Source organism: Gigantopelta aegis, chromosome 15, assembly GCF_016097555.1.
Source record: "Gigantopelta aegis isolate Gae_Host chromosome 15, Gae_host_genome, whole genome shotgun sequence".
Taxonomy (NCBI): domain Eukaryota; kingdom Metazoa; phylum Mollusca; class Gastropoda; order Neomphalida; family Peltospiridae; genus Gigantopelta; species Gigantopelta aegis.
The window spans coordinates 38,610,232-38,631,012 of NC_054713.1; the positions used below are offsets into that span (position 1 = coordinate 38,610,232).

Below are 20,781 nucleotides of genomic sequence, written 5' to 3' on the forward strand. Positions count from 1 at the left end.
AACTCCCACCCAGAGCAAGTGTTACGACTCGGATGGTAGGTGCAGGCCCACTACACCGACTTCTTTCTAAGTAACCAACCACTAAGAACTAACTAACCCTTGTCTTGTTGCTTCGGTGATTGATTTTGGCAAATCCAGTGTTTTCTGGTTATCCTGGTGTTCATTGTAGCTCAAAATGTTGTGGGTTTTTATGTGAAATGGTACATACTTCAGGAATTAACTTCAGGTCAGTTATAAAGTTGTGTTGTGATGTGTTGATACACAGCAACTGATGTGTTGATAGACAATAACTGATGTTTTGATAAAGAGTAACTGAAATGTTGATTCACATTAACTGAAATTATGTTGATACACAGTAACTGAAATTATGTTGATATACAGTAACTGAAATTGTGTTGATACACAGTAACTGAAATTGTGTTGATGCATAGTAACTGAAATTGTGTTGATTCACAGTAACTGATGTTTTGATCCGGTCACTGAAATTGTGTTGATACAATGTCATGTAGTAATTTGTGTTGATATGCAGTAACTGATGTATTGAAACACAGTAACACAGTAACTGAACTTGTTTTGAGACATAATAACTGGAATTGTGTTGATACACAGCAATTTAAATTGTGTTGATATATAATAACTGAAATTGTGTTGATACACATATTGAAGTTGTGTAGGTACACAGTAATTGATGTGTTGATACACAGTAATTGATGTGTTACCACATGGTAAATGCAGTGTTTAAGCTTTCTTTCGCCAAATGCAATTTAAAATTTAATTTGGCGAATATATGTCCTTGCCAATCTGCCAGAAATCTAATTAAAAAAACCTCTGTGTTTCCATGTGTATAGCTATTTTTTAAAACAATTCTGTTTCAACTAAACCTTACTTGAATTTGGCTGCGGATTTTCTGATCAATTTTACCAAATTACTGTTACTGTTTGGTGTCCAGCTTAAACCATAAAATGAATTGTGTTTATATATAATAATTGTTGTGTTGATACAATGAACTTGATACACATATATTGAAAGTTGTGTTGATGTAGAGCTGAAAGTAATGGTATAAATATTGTCTATACAGGGGCGTCGGAAGCGGTACGGTCGGTACAGCCATGGCCGGGCCGTACCACCTTTTGGCCAGGAATGTTTTTTTCTTTTCCTATGGTGCTCGCATAGTATAGATCTCTATACATTGCTTTCATGACCATACCAACTTTTAATTGCTTCTGACGCTCCTGCTATATATATATATATATATATATATATATATATATATATATATATATATATATTAGTTAATCAATGTGCTCTAGTGGTGTTAAACAAAACAAACTTTCTTAATGTAAATTGCATGTTCTAACATGCAGTGAGATGAGCATCGTTACATATGTGAACAACACTAAATCAGTTTAGTAGGTCACATTTAATTCAATGGAAATCTGGTTTTAAAATAGTTCTATGATTTACCCCCCAAAATATCTCTGAATGAGATAAATGTGATAAACTGAGTGTATAGGCCTCTGAATGTTATTTCATAGGAGGAATATCAGAATGACACAAATTTAATGGACAAAGCTTTGCTACATGTACATGTGTTTTGCCTATGTTCCATTTAGAAAATGTTTAACAATTTGTCCCAGTGTCCGTATTTTTAAACAGGTGTAAGTTGTGGGACTAAGCTTCCCAAGCCACCTTATTTGTACATAATATGTGAACGAGTGATTAGGGTCTCAACGAGTACTCGAGTACTCGGGCACGGGTCGAGTCTAGCAAGACTTTAATCCATTCACATAACTTGAGTATCCGTACAAGGAAGAGCACTCTCATTTAATTCTAATTTTTTTTACATCATTTTGCCATATGCTTGCCGCCAGTTACATTATAGGGTTATGAGACATGGAGGGAAAACAAAAGTCGAATGTGTGGAATGCAATACAATGACATGATTTGCGATCCATGTTCAGCGCTGGAATTAAGATGCTTAAAGCTATTTTACGTTATTCCCAAGTCTCATTATCATCTAGTGTAAGTATCGGGTACTCGGGTCCAGGTCGAGTTTGACCCTCGAGTACTCAAGTCCAATATTTTAGACTTGTGGAGGCCCTACTTGTGATAAATATAAACAGATGAATGAGTGAGTGAGTGAGTGAGTTGCTGGATTGATTTATTGATTGATTGATTATTTAATTAATTATTTAATTAATTATTTAATTAAAAATGAATGAACAAACAAACGAATGGGGTAATCACATAACAATATCAATAGACAATATAATTAGCAAAATTAATTAAAAGCCAGTATATATTTTCGGCATTTTCCTTTAAATAGGGTAAAAGAAAACATGGCTTCTTCTTCGTTAATGATATAATCAACAATTTAGAGTGAACAAAATGACGAGTATCACTATGAACCAAAGTGCATTTTGGGTAATTTATGTGTGTGTATCTTGGGTCAGGTTTTACTGAGCCGATATTTAAAATTTATCCGTGGTTAAAACTTGCTAATCTTAATTTTGCAGCCAGTGCACCACGACTGGTATATCAAAGCCTGTGGAATGTGCTATCCTGTCTCTGGGATGGTGCAAATAAAAGATCCCTTGCAACTAATAAATAAATGAGGGTTTCCTCTCTATATGTAAAAATTACCAAATGTTTGACATCCAACAGCCAATGATTAACAAATCAATGTCTTCTAATGGTGTTGTTAAACAAAACAAACTTTAATTAATTTTGCTGAGTATATAAAAATCATGTTGTGTAAATTAGTAATTATTGTTTGTATTATTGGCAGATTATGATGACCAATTTTATAAGCAAAACAATAAACTGCTACTGGCAGGTTATCATTTATCACATTAATTATGCCTGATTTTAATCATTTTTACTTTGGACTAGATTTTGATTTGCATATTTTTTACATACTTCAAATACTTATAATATATAGTGAAACCTGTCTAAACCAGACCCTCAACAAACTGAAATCTGGTCAAAACCGGCCACGTTTCATGGTCCCATATTTTCTAAATTCTAAAACGTGACCCTCTCAACATCGGATCCTGTCTAAATCTGATAAATATTAGACCCCCTACATGATCCAGTTTAGACCGGTTTCACTGTATATGGAAACAAAGTTTCTTTTCAACCTGACGTAAAACTAAAACTAATAGCATTTCCGCCCTGATTGTTGGGATGTTGGACCAGTCCATTGTTTGGGAGGGGGGGGGGATGCCATTAGTTTTAGGCCAGGTTATGTATTCATAAAAAGCGAAAATGATCAAAATGTTCTGCATTTTGTGTCACGATAAACCTTAATTGGATATAAATACAAAAAAATTTAAAACGACAACCTAGGGTAGAGACCTATAGTAGTGATATCTAAAGTGGGGTGTGGTGGGGTGGATGGCACAAGCAAATTGTTATCTTTGGGTGACTTTAAACTTTATTTCCTAGCACCTAGAACATAATAGCAATGTTTTGAGTGACATTTTTTAGCTGTTTTAATGGTGTAACTTGTTTATATACCAAGGTGTCATTCCATGAAGCGATCTTAGCCCTAAAATAACCTTAAATGTGTAACTACCTTATGCACTTAAGGTGATCTTTAACGCTAAGATCACTTCATGGAACAGGGGTGGGGGGGCCCTGGACTAAAAAGAAAAAGGAATTTTCTGATCATCAAGTGGGGATATAGCCCTCCCCTCCTTATACCTACAGACTAGGGGGGTGCTTTCTTTAATGTGAAGTCCCTCCTCGCTTGCAATCCACCCCTATCAGTTTGTATGATCTATCCAAGTATATGTACAGTCAAACCTGTGTTAAACAGCCACCAAAGCGAGTATCAAAAAGTGACATTTTAAAACAGGTGGCTGCTTAATGCAGGTCAATGTATACTATATTATAACATTTGATGGCCTCTTAACACAAGTGACTGCTTAATACAGGTGGTTGTTAGAACAGGTTTCACTGAACTTGTATATGTCTATATACAACTTTACTAGACTTGCTTCCTCTGCCAAAATCAAATTGCTGTGTTTTATCTGTTGTATGACAAATTTGTTTTGTAATGGCATCCGATGTGAAATCATGGTAACCATATTTGATGGCAATTGGCCTCTTTTAACTGTTGTAACAAAATATTCTCTGAAAATGTATACATCGTCTTCTGCTTACAGTAATGTGATTGATTTATTTTTCTATATGGGTTGACTACAATCAAAAGTTGGCTAACTGACATTGAGTGTTAGTTAATTTAATAAATCAAGTCTTGCCATTTATTTGGAAATATAACTTGTGTATGTCTGTTAATACTGAGTTGTGAAAATTTATTTTTGTAGTTTCAGCAGTTTTTAATTTAATTATTATTATTATTATTTTAATGAAATACTACATTAATTAACTTGTTCATATAGAAAGAAAGAAAGAAATGTTTTATTTAACGACGCACTCAACACATTTTATTTACGGTTATATGGCGTCAGACATATGGTTAAGGACCACACAAATTTTGAGAGGAAACCCGCTGTCGCCACTGCATGGGCTGCTCTTCCGATTAGCAGCAAGGGATCTTTTATTTGCGCTTCCCATAGGCAGGATAGCACAAACCATGGCCTTTGTTGAACCAGTTATGGATCACTGGTCGGTGCAAGTGGTTTACACCTACCCATTGAGCCTTGCTCACTCAGGGTTTGGAGTCGGTATCTGGATTAAAAACCCCATGCCTTGACTGGGATCCGAACCCAGTACCTACCAGCCTGTAGACCGATGGCCTGCCACGACGCCACCGAGGCCGGTTTGTTCATATAGAAGGTATGAAAACAGCTCAGCCATAGTTGTGGGTGAGACCTAGAAGCCAAACATTACTGGTGTTGGGGTGGGGGAGTTGGCTGTATAAATAGAATCGGAGATGGAAATCGAAAAGGGCACTTCTTGGTCTTTTTACCCCAGCTAGGTATAGCACTGATATGCTAGTTTGTTTTTTATGTTGCTGTACAACTGAACATTTTGTGTATCTCTTAGACTTTGGTGTGGAAGATACTTTTAACCTTTTACAGCTACAGCTGTTTAATTTTATTCCGACTAATATATTGCTTTCAAGGGTTTGTCTCAAAGGTGCATAATGACCGAAAGTATTTATTCATATTTCTTGTGAATTGTAAGAATTATTATACACCATGAATTACAGGTCAACAAGACAAGAAATTACATCCACATAATTACATTTACATTTAATTTACATTTACTACTTTTTGTAAATTTATATTACTTCAGAATTGAATCACGGTGACCAATGGATTAATATATAATGGCATTGGACATATGGTTAAGGACCACACAGATATTGAGAGAGGAAACCCGCTGTTGCCACTTCATGGGCTACTCTTTTCGATTAGCAGCAACATCTTTTATATGCACCATCCCACAGACAGGATAGTACATACCACAGCCTTTGTTACACCAGTTGTGGAGCATGTGCTGGAACGAGAAATAGCCCAATGGGCCCACCGACGGGGATCTTATTCTCGTATGAGACATTCATATCATGTGACCATGCCTTTAATGACCATTTGATAGATTCCTTATTACATCATACAATAATATACATGTAATACATGATACAATGATGCGTTAGATGGCATTGAATTCCAGTTTGGAATTCTGAAATCATCACACATTTGCAGTAGCCCTTATATTTGATGTCCAGTAAGCGATATGCTACCACATCATCGCTTCATTTTGAAGGTGGAGAATGGTTATTAAAATGTTAGTATGCTAGTCTTGTTGTTTACCTACAAATGGAACAGTGTGCGTATTTGCTAAATTTGAGAATGGAAAATATTTTTGAACAGTTTTAGTGCTACGCATATTTTTATTCATCTGTACAGGTGTTTACAGATTTCATAACGATTTGTATTTGATATCAGGTTATTGTTTTTTATTCTGTCTTCTGTATATAAAACATGATACCAGTCTGACAAACTCGTTAAAAGTAGATGAAGGAAAATATATTTTCATTTTTGTATCACTGAAGGCAGATTTGTCATTTATGAAAGTTGTTTAGAAAAATATACTGACGTCTAAGAAACTACACCAAGAAAAACTAATTTAATTTCCTTTATAATTTGGATAATGGAAATAGAAGGGTGGTTAAATATCTTTCTGCTTTTATGGAGAAAAAAAATTGTTCTTAACATGCCAAAACAGCACTCTTGTGGATATATATGTTTTAAATGGTTGCTAGTCAATTCGTACCATAGTCAGTTCATATTTAATTTGGTAGTTTTGTACCCAGGTTATTTCGTACCATGGTCTTTTCATACCAGTGTAAAAAGTCATTTCTTACCCTAGTTGTTACTTGGTCATTTTGTAATGTCAGCGTAATGTTACATTACAAACCTCTATAAGATGCAAACACCACCTGCATCTGAATTAAAATAAGAAAGATGCAAATAAATAATATCTGGCCATTTCGTACCATAGTCAACTGGTAGCTGGAAAATGGTTCATTTTAATTTATTATTATCATAGGTAAATATAAAAGGTGCACTTTGGTCAATTAGATTAATGATGACTTGTTAAAGTAGATGCATTGGTAGACATATTTTTCCATACATGTATGCAAATAATCTATTCACTTGCTATATACTGGTACAAAATGACTAGGGTACAAAATAACCAGGGTATGAAATGACTTTTCACCATGGTACAAAATGATTGGGTATGAAATAACCAGGCAATATGGTACAAAATGGATGGTACGAAATGACTATGGTACAAAGTGACTGATAATTTTAAACATGCAACATATTTTGTTTTCTTTTTAGTAGTCTCTCATTTTCATTTTCATTTTAACTTATTTTCGTGCTTATATCCAATTAAGGTTCAAGCACACTGTCCTGGGCACACACCTCAGCTATCTGGGCTGTCTGTCCAGGACAGTGGGTTATTAGCTGGTTAGTGGTGAGTGAGAGGGAAGAGGTTGTAGTGGTCTTACACCTACCCATTGAGCCCTTAAGAACTCACTCTGGGTTGGAGCTGGTACCGGACTGCGAACCCTGTACCTACCAGCCTGTAGTCCGATAGCTTAACCACTGCACCATCGAGGCCGGTTGTAGTCTCTCACAGTACTGGTATAGTTTCTTTTGGATGTCAGTATATGTTGGAATTAGAGGGACTTCTGAATCTGTTGCCTTTGTAAAATATTTTCTATTAATGAGACGTTGTTAATGAATAAAACTACACTTTAAATACATGTTCTTGTTTAGAACATCAGTGTCTCTATACCCAGTGCTATTCTGATCACCTTAATGTTTGTAATAGCTTTGTATTTCTTAATGCATGTATATATATATATTTCTGTTTGTATGAAATTATTCAAAGATTTTTTTTTAAAGTTGTACTACTACAAACATTAGAATAACCAGAATATACAGACTGATATTCTAAACAAGAAAATACATCACATCTGAACAACAGAACCATTAACCGCGATGATATTCCGAACAAAAAAACCACAACTGATACACGATCGATCTTGGATCGATTCCTGTCAGTGGGCCTATTGGGCTATTTCTCGTTCCAGTCAGTGTGCCACAACTGGTGTACAAAGGTATGTACTATCCTGTCTGTGGGATGGTACATATAAAAGAACCCTTGCTGCCCTTGAATTTAGGAGATATTAAAATTTGTTGGACACGGTAGGGGAGATGTATTGCTTTAGCAGTACTCACAGAATGCTTGTTCATGACTATAATTACATATGAAATTTGATTTCTAGTTTAGAATATCGGTGTTTGTATATACAAAGTGTTTCTGATTGCTTGAATGTTTCTAGAAGCCAAGACTAGAATTTTACTTCCTAATAATTTTGTACTTGTGAACAAATTTATATTAGGAAGTAAAATGAAGTTTGACGTCCAGTGAATATACAGACACTGATATTCTAAACAAGAAAATATATTTAATGTGTAATTTTAGTTGTCAAAAAGACTTAGTTGGAAATATTTTACTATACCAGCAAACTCGGAATAGTCCCTTTAACTGTAGAATATGTTTGTAATTATGTCTACATGTACATATGTATTATAGAGTGCAAATGCTGTATGTAATATGAGTAAAATAAAATCACTGCTGATAACTGTGTTTGTAATGTTTCTATCAAGAATTATCACAGGATTGGTTTGGGGGTTATGCGCTGTTAAATTTATTTTGTGTTGTTGGGGAGGGTTATGGGTAGGGAGTTTCGAGAAGCCAAATATACATTGTTCAAATGACACACTTGTAAGGCACATTTTTTATTTCAACAGTCCAGTTTATTGTCTCTTCTCCCCCCCCCCCCCCCCCCCCCCCCTTCCCCAATCAAACCAAAGTTAATGTTGTTTTGTCTAACAACATCACTAAAGTACATACTGTAGAGTAGTTAATCATTAATTAATTGGTGGTTGTTGGATGTCAAATATTTGGTAATTCTGACACAGATTTTAGAGGAAATCTGCTACATTTTCCATTATTAACAAGGGAGTTTTTCAGTATGTGTACACGTATATACTTTACTGTAGACACATACCACCACATTCAAAACTGGATGTTTTTCATGTTCCCTTTTTTTACTTGGTCCTATAGGAATTCGGTTTAGAGGGGTTTCACTTTGTGTCAAACTAATAACAAAAATCCTGTATACATCTTTATAGGGTCCAATTTTATTTTTGATAGCTTATCTAAATTGCATCCAAATTATTGGAGTTACAACCAGCCTTGGTGGTTTAGTGGTTAAAGGAGGGGACAATTAAGGCATTTGGCCTGGTATGCATAGTCAACGATATATAATGCACTTTATTGCTTAATATCAACAAGTATGATCGTATAGTTAATTAATAAAACGCTTAAATGTGACGGCTATTATATATAACGGGCGCAGCCATTTTGTACCATCCCAGTGAATACGCCCTCTGGTGAGCTGGTGGTTACGTAATACCTAACGTGTCACGTCAGGAATTAGTCTTTGAACTGAAGAAACAAAAAATACCCGATTTTTGTGGATGCATCACAATGTTCTGTAATAATATCCATACCAGTAAGCCAGCAACAAGTATATATATATTATTTTTCAATACAAAATAAACCACCATTGTCAAAGTGTTGAAATAACTGTCTTATGCTTTATACATAAATTAACCCACGTACTGAAATAATAATCGGAGTGTTTTTCTTGGTTAATTCTTTCCGTAGCGTGTACCTGTGGTTCCTGATTGGCAGGTGTATATTTAGACGGTCCCCAGATACTGTGTCTAGACACTAAAAAGACGTGCCTGTTTTATTAAGATCACATGGTATTGTGTGATAACCGCGCGGCTCAAATCGTAATGGACATTATCAGCTGTACTGCTTTATTACTTTTAGTAATTTTGTAAAACCCTTGATTAAGTAGACTTTCTCATCTCAAATCACAAAACTGACCAATTACGTAGTCCCAAAGAAAAGAAAATTATCATTTGGGTATCATGAGTTGTTGTTTTTGCTCGAACGTACCCTACCAATAGGCCTAATAATATGCTTTTTTTTCTTTGGATTTTTGAAAAGAGTAAAATACTATAACTCCATTTCGTTCTATTGATGCAAATTGAAATATATTTAGTTAAATAGTTTATTATACTATAAAGTCATTTATGTTGTTTTACAAGTCAGGTTGATGAAAACGAAGCACCTTGTAAATTAGAGCGTTTGTTTACACTGTGCATAAAGGTGTTGGACGGAGCTGACGTCACTTCACCCCAAGCTATACCACCGGACGTCACAAAAACGAAACAAAATAGCTGCCCCCAGTTAGCAGGAATAATCATGTTTTATTAACTCTAAAATTACGCATTTTTCATTTCTTAAATTGTCAGAATGTGTTGGTCGTCCAGGTATGCATCTTTCCAACACAGGCTCATATTTGAGTTGATCCTCCCTTTAAGCTTTCAGTCTTAAGGCTTGTCCCATAGGATCTGGGTTCGCATCCTGATACTAGCTCTCACCAGAGTGGTGCGTGCCATGGAAAGTATGCTTGGGAAAAGCAAGTTAATCTATCGACTGAATGAAATGACTTGCAGAAATGTGTGGTATGTAGACTTTTAATGAGGCTGATCGCGATATTTCGTTATTTACTGGGTATTTAATTGGACATTTTTGGCGTTGTTACATTAAAACACTGGTCAAGCACGCCTGTCGTGGACACAACCTCAGACGTCGCAATTTTATTTATTAAAAAATAGATTAGCTTTCATTGAACAGGCGAGCTAAAACAAACTATAATTCCACCAGTCATGTCCCTTGAATAATAGCTCTTCCGTTATAAAGTTTTAAAAGCTTTCGGACATTTCCGTTCTTTTCCGTAGTGTATGTTAAAATGGCAGGTGGTAAGAACAAGCAGTTGTCTCGAGAAGAGGAGCTTCTTCTCCAAGATTTCTCCAGAAATGTGTCCACTAAGTCGTCTGCTCTGTTTTATGGGAATGCTCTGATCGTGTCTGTAATCCCAATGTGTAAGTTTTTGGTTACAACAAAAGAAAAATCGCGAATGAGCCGTGTGTGCCACGTCTACTTGTGGTGTTGTTTTACACGAGTTCTTTCCCCTTATTGTTTTGTTTTAACTCCTAAATTTAAAATAATATAAAAAGATTATTTTTTGATAAGACTAGTTACTATATCATACATTTATTTGTCTGCTTTTGAGCCCAGTGAACACTTTAATAAAAAGTTATGAAATCGGTAATAATTACTGTCCAAACAACAAAATGCAAGGCAAGCTGTTTAAAGGGACAGACTAGCTTTTAGACACTACTAAACTCCGAACCAAATTATTAACAACTACGATAAATTACTTTCCTACCTTTAATTGCTGTTAGATTTTCTCCACTTTTTGTCGAAGGATAAATTGTGAAAAAAATCCATTACAGTGACATATTCTACATACGAGACTGTATCCTGGCGTCACGTGTTTTCGATCGTTTAAGCGAAATATATGAATAAAATAGAAATAAAAAATTGTAAGTATTTAATAATTTACCTACCTGTTGCCACAATAGTTTACCACATAAAACACCAGTAATCCGCAATGAATTCCATAATATCCTTGGAGAAAACGTCTTGCTTTGTCGTAAAGGAATTTCCTCTGTATTTTAGTAACGTCACATGTTTTCGATCGTTTCGTTGGTCGGCTATTTTCTCGGTCGCTGTTGCGTTGTATGGAGCACTATTGATGTCATATTTTACACTTAATTCCACGTTATATAACTGATTTAAAAATGTGTGTAACTTTCAATCAGTGTTACTTAACTTTCAGAATATTTTTTTTTTTAGGCTAAACGTTTAACATATTTTACATAATTTTTTTCAGTTTTTTTTTACTCCAGTGATTATTACTCTTCCATTTCATTATGGCAAGGACACCAAAATTCGGAATGTCCCCGTACAACCCTAACTGGAGTGCAAAATTTTAAATGTACCCAATGCTGACATGCCGGATAGGTGCATTGTGCCCACAAAACGAAGCAAAGTGAAACACAGTGTTTGTATTCGTCTGGTTGGCTCTTCTTGCACTTGCAGCAAAAATCGCTAGGGTCGTCAGATTCCTCCGATGTATCGTCTTCGTCTTCAAGCTGCTGTTTTGTGTTAGCACTGGGTGGGAGAAAAATTCCTGACGTACTTGGTTTTGGTGAATCTTCAGTTTTCTTTGATTTTGTACATTTTCTTTTCTAGTTTTGTTTGTTCTTTTGATGTTCCCTGATATCTTCCAAAACCAAATCTTCCGTGATGGCTTTACCACTGACCACAGCACTGAGTACTTTCCTCTTCTTAGTAGGTTTTGGTTTTCTTGTGATCACTTCTTCTGCAGTTGTGAAAAACTTCTTGCATTTTGATGAATTGTCTTCACAGCTGACAGTTGCCCTGGTTTGTGATTCATTTTCTGACTCCATGTTGTTGCTTAAAACAGCTGAAGGCAGGAATGTTGAAGGCTGTATAACGTCTCTATCAAATGGATAAATCCCGGTCTTTCTGAACGTTGACTGCAGGTTGGCGGGTGTGAGTGCTGCACAGTAAGCTTTGCAGACAGTCTCACAAAGGGAATGTCTGTCAATACCCGATGTTGCATGTTCGCGTATGTCTCATGCCATTGTAAATGCGTTCGAACGGGCCGAAACATCCCACATCCATTGGCTGAAGAACATGCGATGTGTGAGCAGGTAATACAAATAATATTATGTGCCTCTCTCGTGCCCACTGGATCAGGGAAACATTTATGTGTGACGTGTGACCATCATAAAGAATTAAGACAGGCTTGTCAGAAGATGCTGCTGGAACATACTTTGAAAAATGTTCTTTAAGATACTTTTGAAAAATATCAGAATTCGACCAACCCGTTTCACCAACGGTTCCTGCTGTGCCTGCCGTACAACCTGCTAACAATTCCTCCCGCATGCGCTTTCCCTTGAAAACAAAATACGGTGGTATGGCAACACCAAGGTCATTTCCACACCCAATAACCGTAGTAGTGTTGGACCTGCTCGTTGTTACAGCAACTGGGACATTCGAACGTGATGCAACAATAGATGGGGGTTTGTGATTTTCCACGATGCCTTTTTCATCAATGTTGTAGATGGACTCTGGACTGTTTCGTAAACCATACTTGTCTAAAATCTTTTCCAGGCTATCAAAGTATTTGTTGATGGTATCTTTTGATGTTGCTTTGGCACGCATGATTTCAAGTGATCGTGGTTTTTGAACTCTAAGCTCGGGCCATCGCTTCATAAACCCATAAAACCATCGCAGGGAAAATGGTTTTTCACCCTTTTCTCTTTTGCCAAGATGAACAGCAAGGTCTGTGGCAATATTAAGGACTTCAGTGCGGGTATACCCAAAGCCCACAGATGACATAAACTCAACATGTGTCACTAAAGTTTGCTCCTCTTCTTGAGACAACAATGGGTCTGGTCCTGACTTAACACAATCGATGTCCGTTTTTCCACTTAGACGGTCGTGCAAGGTGGAGTATGGCACTGAACAAATCCTAGCTGCTTTTTTAATCGGCATTCCCCGAGTTTTAACCGCCTCATATGCATTTTCTAAAGACTGGTGATTGTATTGTCTGTAATTTACATTTGGTCGGTTGATCACGGTCTTTAAAAAAAAAAAAAAAAAAAAATCAAACTCCTAAATCAACGGTACATAATTTTTAAAGGAATATTTTATTTTATTTTTTTATTAAATATAAAATTTATTTATAATTATATAAAATACATCATAATTTATTGAATATCAATTCTAAATTTGCCCATAACTGTGGCAAATTTTAGCTTATGAGAAAAACCCTTAATTAAAATATGTCCAAAACAAGGTAACGTCAAAAACAACATAAGATTTCCCCCAAATTGTCTTCCATATATTTTTATGGTTGCATGAGTATCACGTGGTGTATCACGTGACGTTTGACAGATGTGACGTCAGTGTAGCAGCCGACAAGTTTACAACATTTTTTGACAACTAGATATTGCTCCGTAAAGCATTTTCTTCATACCAAATATGTACATTAGTGAAAACTGATAAAATATACTATGGTTGTAGATATTTGAGTTAAAACTTACCATTGGAAACTTGACACGCAGCATTTTTTTCTCGGAACAAAAGCAATGACTTCCGTGTTCGTTTTCGTTCTTGTGGTGACGTCAATGCTCGCGCATTCTCGCACTATTGCAATTACAAATGAGCGATCAGAAACGCGTGTCGATCGAAAACGTGTGACGGTACGATAACAATATCACTGATATTGATTACGCTGAGATTGCATAGGGCAAAGTAAATGTATTTTTTCACAGTCTGCCATTTTGCTTTTTTGTGGAATACTCTTTTAAAGGGGCGGGTGCCTCCTAAGTATGTGATGTAATTAATCTTACATCATGATAAGTGCATTATACCGTAGCACATGTTATGACATTAGTTTACATCATATCGACCTTCCCGTCTTTAAGAGTATTCCATAAACAAGCAAAATGGCAGAAAACTTCATGTATTTTGCCCTGTGCAATCTTGACAAAGTCGATACGGTGACATAGTTACAGTCTCGTATGTGGAATCTTTGTCAGTGTAATGGGTTTTTTTTTACAATTTATGTTTGGACAAAATCTGAGGGAAATCTAACGGTAATTAAAGGTAGGAGATTAATTTATCGTAGTTTTTAACAATTTGGTTTAAACTTTAACACTAGTTAGTACTATGGCATATTTTTGACTATTTCTATTCAGGGCTAGCTCTGGGTAAGCAAAATAATTAGCCAAATTATCTTTAAATATGTAAAATCCACTGTTATTTTTCAACAAAATACCAATTATTACATGAACTGTTTTCGCCAAATCAAAATAAAATTTGCCAGTTCATGAAATTCGCAATTGGTGAATTTGGCGAGTGGCAGAGCTTGCCCTGCTAGTAGTTGTTTATGATCACTGAAATCAAACATTACTTATGTTTTATTGTTTAGATGATCTATTTCCCTACATCCAAAGTGTTTTTGGTCATCCTGTTGTTTCTAATACCACAAAATGCATTTTTTATATTTTTTAAAATGCACGTTTGTCTAAAAAGTACTTCAAGGTTATGGAGTCATGTTTTAGTCTGTTTTTAAAGGGTATTTCACCATTGCGACGTCACAGACTCTGTTTCACTCAGATGTTGTAATGCTATCCAAATATGTTTTAAGTTTGTAATTTAACCAAATGTAAATTCCAATTTTTATGGGTTGATTCAACTAGGGTCTGCGAAGTTAAGAAATCTCTAATAAATACAGTCAAACAAAATGATGCATTGATTGTCACTGCTTAATCTCATTTCAACTTATTTTCATGCTTGTATCCAATTAAGGTTCAAGCATGCTTTGCTGGGCATACACTTCAGATATCTTGGTTGTCTGTCCAGGACAGTGAGTTGTTAGTGAGAGAGAAGAGGGTGTAGTGGTCTTGCACCTACCCATTGAGTTGTTAAAACTCGCTCTAGGTAGGAGCCGGTATCGGGCTGTGAACCCAGTACCTACCAGCCTTATGTCCGGTGATTTGACCACGACACCATCAAGGCCATTATTATTTTTGGTTTTTTTTTCCTACAAAACCCCCCCCCCCCCCCCCCCCATGATTATTATTTATTGACATAACCAGCTCTGACTCTGCCGTTGTTATAATGCTAAATAAAAGTGGATTGTTTTGATTTTTCAGGGTTGTTCTGGAGGATTCACCAGATGGACTTGTATCAGTCTGGGATCTTGTTTGCCGTGATGACGCTAGTCAGCACATACCTGGTGTCGTTTTCATACAAGAACGTCAAGTTTGTCCTTAAACACAAGTAACTATCAACTTGGTTTATGTCTTCAATATTGATAGTTCAGGGCTTCTAGAATTTTTGTAAAATCCACTAGCCATGGGATCAGTGATTTTTAAAAATGTACTCGCCACAATTAAAAATTCACTAGCCCTACTTTATTTTAAGTTAATACAATTTTACAGAATAATTAGTAATAATCAGATATGTCACCTAAAGAGGGAGATAGAGCTTTAAAACACTAATATTGGAGGATTGGGGTGGGAACAGGACATTCATATTTACAAAATAGACTTACTTAACTGCAACATTTGGCCAAAAACTTTCACTAGCTGTCGGACATGGCAATGGTAGTTATTTACTAGCCCAACATTGAATATCACTAGCCATGGGAGTGGGGCTACCATAATCTAGAAGCCCTGTCTGGCATGGCAATAGTAGTTATTTACTAGCCCAACATTGAATAGCACTAGCCATGGGAGTGGGGCTACCATAATCTAGAAGCCCAGTAGTGATTTCAGAGCTAGCTCTGGGTGATAAAAGTTCGTCAAATTATTTCAAAAATACAATTTTAACCTATTAGAGCTATTTTCATCAAAATATCAATTATTACACTTTTGTTTGCCAAATTAAAATAAAATTGGCCAATTGTTCTTAATATTCACTTTGGTAAATTTGGCTAGCGGCAGAGCTCTGGATTTAGGTCAGTGAGAAATTAAAATGTTGAGAACTAATAGTAATACCATCGTTAACATGTGTAATTTTTTACTATATGGTCATTCCAGCCAGTCCACTACAACTGGTATAACAAAGGCTGTAGTATGTACTACCCTGTCTGTGGGATGGTGCATATAAAAGATCCCTTAGTACTAATCGAAGAGAGTAGCCCATGAAGTGGCGATAGTGGGTTTTCTCTCTCATTATCTGTGTGGTCCTTAACCATATGTCTCGCACCAAAATAACTGTAAATAAAATGTCTTGAGTGCATTGTTAAATAAAACATTTCTTTGTTCTTTTTTTTTTACTACGTGGATTTTTGCATGTAACGGTTCTTGTGTACTGATTTGATTGAAATCTGCATAACCTTTATTAATCCCTTTAATTGAAATCTGCATAACGGACTTTCAAACGAAACAACAGTTCTCGTATACTATTGTACCCTGTAGATCTATGCTGTTTGCAGGCTCTAATCTAAGATTGAAAAAGAAGTGACTTCTCCCTTTCCAGGAGAAAGGGGAATTTTTTTTATTAAAAAACGCTAAAAAAAAGTGAACATTTATCAGTACATTTTGAAATGTTTCATCATGTTCCGTATTCATTCGGAAAGATTCTGAATTATACATACTGTTAGAATCAGAATATTTCATTATCAGTTACTACTACTTCCAGTAATAAAATTTAAGCAGACCAATTGAATATTTTCATTAAAAGTTAAAATAAAAGTAATAATTAGTATTTTCTGACATTACTGAAAAGAATTTGGCAGAGAACCAAACTCTTGACTGATCAACTGTAAATGGCACAACATGCATTGATATACAGTCTTGTGATAAAGTAAAACAATGGATCGAAAATGTTAAGTGAGCTATGACACTAAACAAGTCCGTGTCTTAACATAGATCTGTTGTGCGATTTAATTTTTTGAATTGGATATGGTCCAAAATATTACAAGACTTTGATTTGTCACTACTGACAATAAAATTTTTTAAAGTGCCATTTCACCAGCTAGGTAATAATTATGTGCCGGCTGTTTGTCATTACTAGGCATGACAGTAATCAGAAATGGAATTTGCTGAAATAGAGGAAAATTGTCTTTTCTATGTTGCTATGGTTACCTATAACAGGCCTCTGAAAATTGTGAGAGTGGTCGTTTTGTTGCGTATTAATCACGTGATGTGCGAATCTAATTTTGCATAACCAACTAAAAGTTTGGAAATTTGGAGCACCATTTTCCTGGATAATAACAGGATACGCAAAAAGGAAATTGGTTACTTTATTTATTTCTGCATAACCGATAAATGGGTCAATTCTTAGAGGCCTGTATAATATGATCCAGTCCTATTATGATTATTGTTATTTTCAGAGTTGCCCAAAGAAGGGAAGAAGCAGTGTCCCGGGAAATGATGAAGAAATTTGCCGATGACAAGAAAATGACTAAAAAGGAAAAAGATGAAAGGTTTGCAAGAATTATCTGTTCACTAGTTTCAAAAAATATATTTAAAAAAAAATCTTGTAACGGTGGTGTAGGGTATGCCCAATCTAATTAAAATTAGCTCCACTATTACATGTGGATCTAAAGACAGCCAGTTGGAGCTCATGTCCACCAATCAAAACCTTACTTGCAGAATCCTGCCAGTGATTTAAAAATAATTTGAAAACATTCCGAATTATCCTGAGGGTATACGACATGTTTCGTGTGAATTACGAATGCCTTAAAACATGTTTTATTTATAAAATAAATAATTTGTAATGTAAAACTGAAGACTGATTTAGTTTTTTTTTAAATTTTATAAATAAATAAATAATTTTTAATGTAAAATTGAAGACTGATAACCCACCCCGTACGTATTGGTATGGTTCGCTGTACTGCGGCCACTAAAATAGACTCGCCCGATATTTTTAGAATTTGTATGCTCCCAAATAACGTTATAAAAGGCGAAGTGTGATTGGTCAATATTTAAATTGTTATTTACAGACGAAATGTTACCTGGACATTGGGGACTATGCAGTGTTGTTAGTTATAAATCACTGGCAGGATTCTGCAAGTAAGGTTTTGATTGGTGGACATGAGCTCCAACTGGCTGTCTTTAGATCCACATGTAATAGTGGAGCTAATTTTAATTAGATTGCGGTATGCCCTCCCTTCTCTTCCAAAAATCTTTTGTTTTGACATTATTGTTACAATGTTTGGACATGTCTTGAAATACCTAATTTGAAATACCTAATGTCCACTCTGTATCATTGTTTATAATGATAATAAATATTGTTAGGGAACCACATACCTATATTCAATTTAAAAATTGTTTCTGGTTTACTTAACTTTTAAATATTGTTGACTTAATTTGGTATTACCAAAGTTATTATTATAGTAGTAATACTCACATGAAAAAGTTCCTATGCATGTATTGCTCAAGGAATATGTTTAATGGTAATGAAGGGGGAAAAAAGTAATTTTTTAACAGAAATTATTTATTTGTCATTCGTAAACATAACCAGATGATTTGTACAATTATTGGGTGTCATCCTCTGTCAAATTTCAAACTTGCAAATGCTTTGAGACCATTTTACTTGGTGCACAAGATATTTTTTTCCTGCGAGAATGTAAATATGTTTTTTTTTAAATCTCTTTGCAGAATTCTGTGGAAGAAGAATGAAGTGGCTGACTATGAGGCGACGACGTTCGCCATTTTCTACAACAACGCCCTCTATCTGGTGTTGCTCATCGTCGTCTCATTCTACCTGCTGAAAAACTTCAACTCATCTCTGTATCCTTAGTTGTGTAGGTCCATTATATTGACCTTTTGTCATATGCGTATATGCTGCCATTGGGGGGGGGGGGGGGGGGGGGGGGGGGCAGGGGAGCGGGCTGGTTTTTGCCCGAATTAAACGAAAATGCTCAAAGCTGGATCACAACGTTTTTTCATATTAGTATTACTGCCAACTGACTTTATAGACTTGCAAACAAATCACTACGCATTTTTACATTAATTAAAACTAATTTTGCATGTAGAATGATGGAAATACATGGTAAAAAGGCTACAAGTTAGCACATTTTGCCCAAATATCTCTATAATCTTGTACCAAATTTGAGGATTTGCTCCAGCACTACGGGGGTGGAGGGGGGGTGGGGGGCAGTTGTGTCTTAGTCCCTTTAATCTGGAAGCTGGGGCGGGATTTAGCTTGGTCTCGTTCCAACCAGTGCACCACAACTGGTATGTTCTTTCCTGTCTGTGGGAGAGTGCATATAAAAAATCCCTTGTTGCATTAGAAAAAAAAGTAGTGGGTTTCCTATGATGACTTCGTGTCAGAATTACCAAATGTTTGACATCCAATAGCCGATGATTTATTAATGTGCTCTAGTGGTTTCATTAAACAAAACAAACTCTTCTTTTTTTAATCTGAAAGTACACGATAGAAATTGAAAAGCAATTCTTGACCTCTTGTACTATTTTAAACTTCACTCATTTTATATAAATTTAAACTAATCTTGATTGGTATGTGCTGTCCTGTCTGTGGGAAGCGCGTATAAAAGATCCCTTGCTACTAATGAAAAAATGTAGCAGGTTTTATGGGTGTCCTTTGAAGATTACATGTTGGATTTTCTAAATGTTTGACATCCTACAGCTGATGATTCATTAATAAATGTGCTCCAGTGATGTTGTTTACAAACGTAATGTATGCTTGTGGTATCGTCAAACGGGGCGGGACATAGCCCAGTGGTACAGTGATGCGCTGTCAGTCTAAGATCGATCCCTGTCAGTGAACCCATGGGCTATTTCTCGTTCCAGCCAGTGCACCACGACTGGTATATCAAAGGATGTGGTATGTACTACCCTGTCTGTAGGATGGTGCATATCAAAGATCTCTTGCTGCTAATCGAAAAGAGTAGCCCATGAAGTGGCGACAACGGGTTTCCTCTCTCAATATCTGTGTGGTCCTTAACCATATGTCTGATGCCATATAACTGTAAATAAAATGTGTTGAGTGCGTCGTTAAATAAACCATTTCCTTCCTTATACTAGTGATAATTAATGTCTGGGGTAGTGTTTAAACAAATTGTATACAATACATATTGTATGATTTATCCTTAACAGTATTCAGCAACTACATTGTTTCAGTTGGATCGTCGGCGGGACTGCTGGCTCTGTTTTCCACTAGCTCCAAGTGAACACAAGATTATAGCTAGGCAATAAAAAAACAAATTGTGGATGATGAGACAGTTAATAAATATTTTATAGTAAACTTTTATGGAATTTTGTGTGTTTTTACTGCATGCATGAATCAAGTGAGCAGTGAATCCAAAGTGAGGTGTTAATTTGACAAAATATGATTCAAGGGATGTACATCTTTGTTTTAAGTTTATATGTTCGATTAAAAAAATGTATATACATATATTATATAAATTTTTTGTTCTGGTTGCCCCATGTTAGTATATATATATATATATATATATGTGCAGGTTTATTTTTTTTACTGCAACCTGACTGGCTATTGAATTTACAGAATGACAAATGTATCCACACCATTTTAGTGTACTGGTGCAGTTTTGAATTGCTGTGACCCTATTCAGTTTTACACTCTCTCTCCCCTCCCCCCCCCCCCCCCCCCCATTATTTAGGCAAGCAAGGTTAAGTGTCCATGTCTCATGCCTTTCTCACATTAGTACATGGGGATGTAGTTCAGTGGTACGTGAATCGCCTGAAGTGCATGGGTTTCCGGATTATCTTG

The 20,781-nt window shown here is 35.8% G+C and overlaps 1 protein-coding gene across 1 annotated transcript; it reads left to right on the plus strand.

The window, feature by feature from the left end:
* The first annotated feature begins 10,356 nt into the window (after nt 1–10,356).
* On the plus strand, nt 10,357–20,299 carry LOC121390729 (translocon-associated protein subunit gamma-like). The gene is made up of 5 exons (XM_041522632.1): nt 10,357–10,514; nt 15,231–15,357; nt 17,417–17,509; nt 18,687–18,818; nt 20,155–20,299. Exons 1-5 carry the CDS (start codon nt 10,382–10,384, stop codon nt 20,219–20,221), a joined length of 552 nt encoding a protein of 183 aa, XP_041378566.1. The 5' UTR covers nt 10,357–10,381; the 3' UTR covers nt 20,222–20,299.
* Nucleotides 20,300–20,781: the final 482 nt, after the last annotated feature.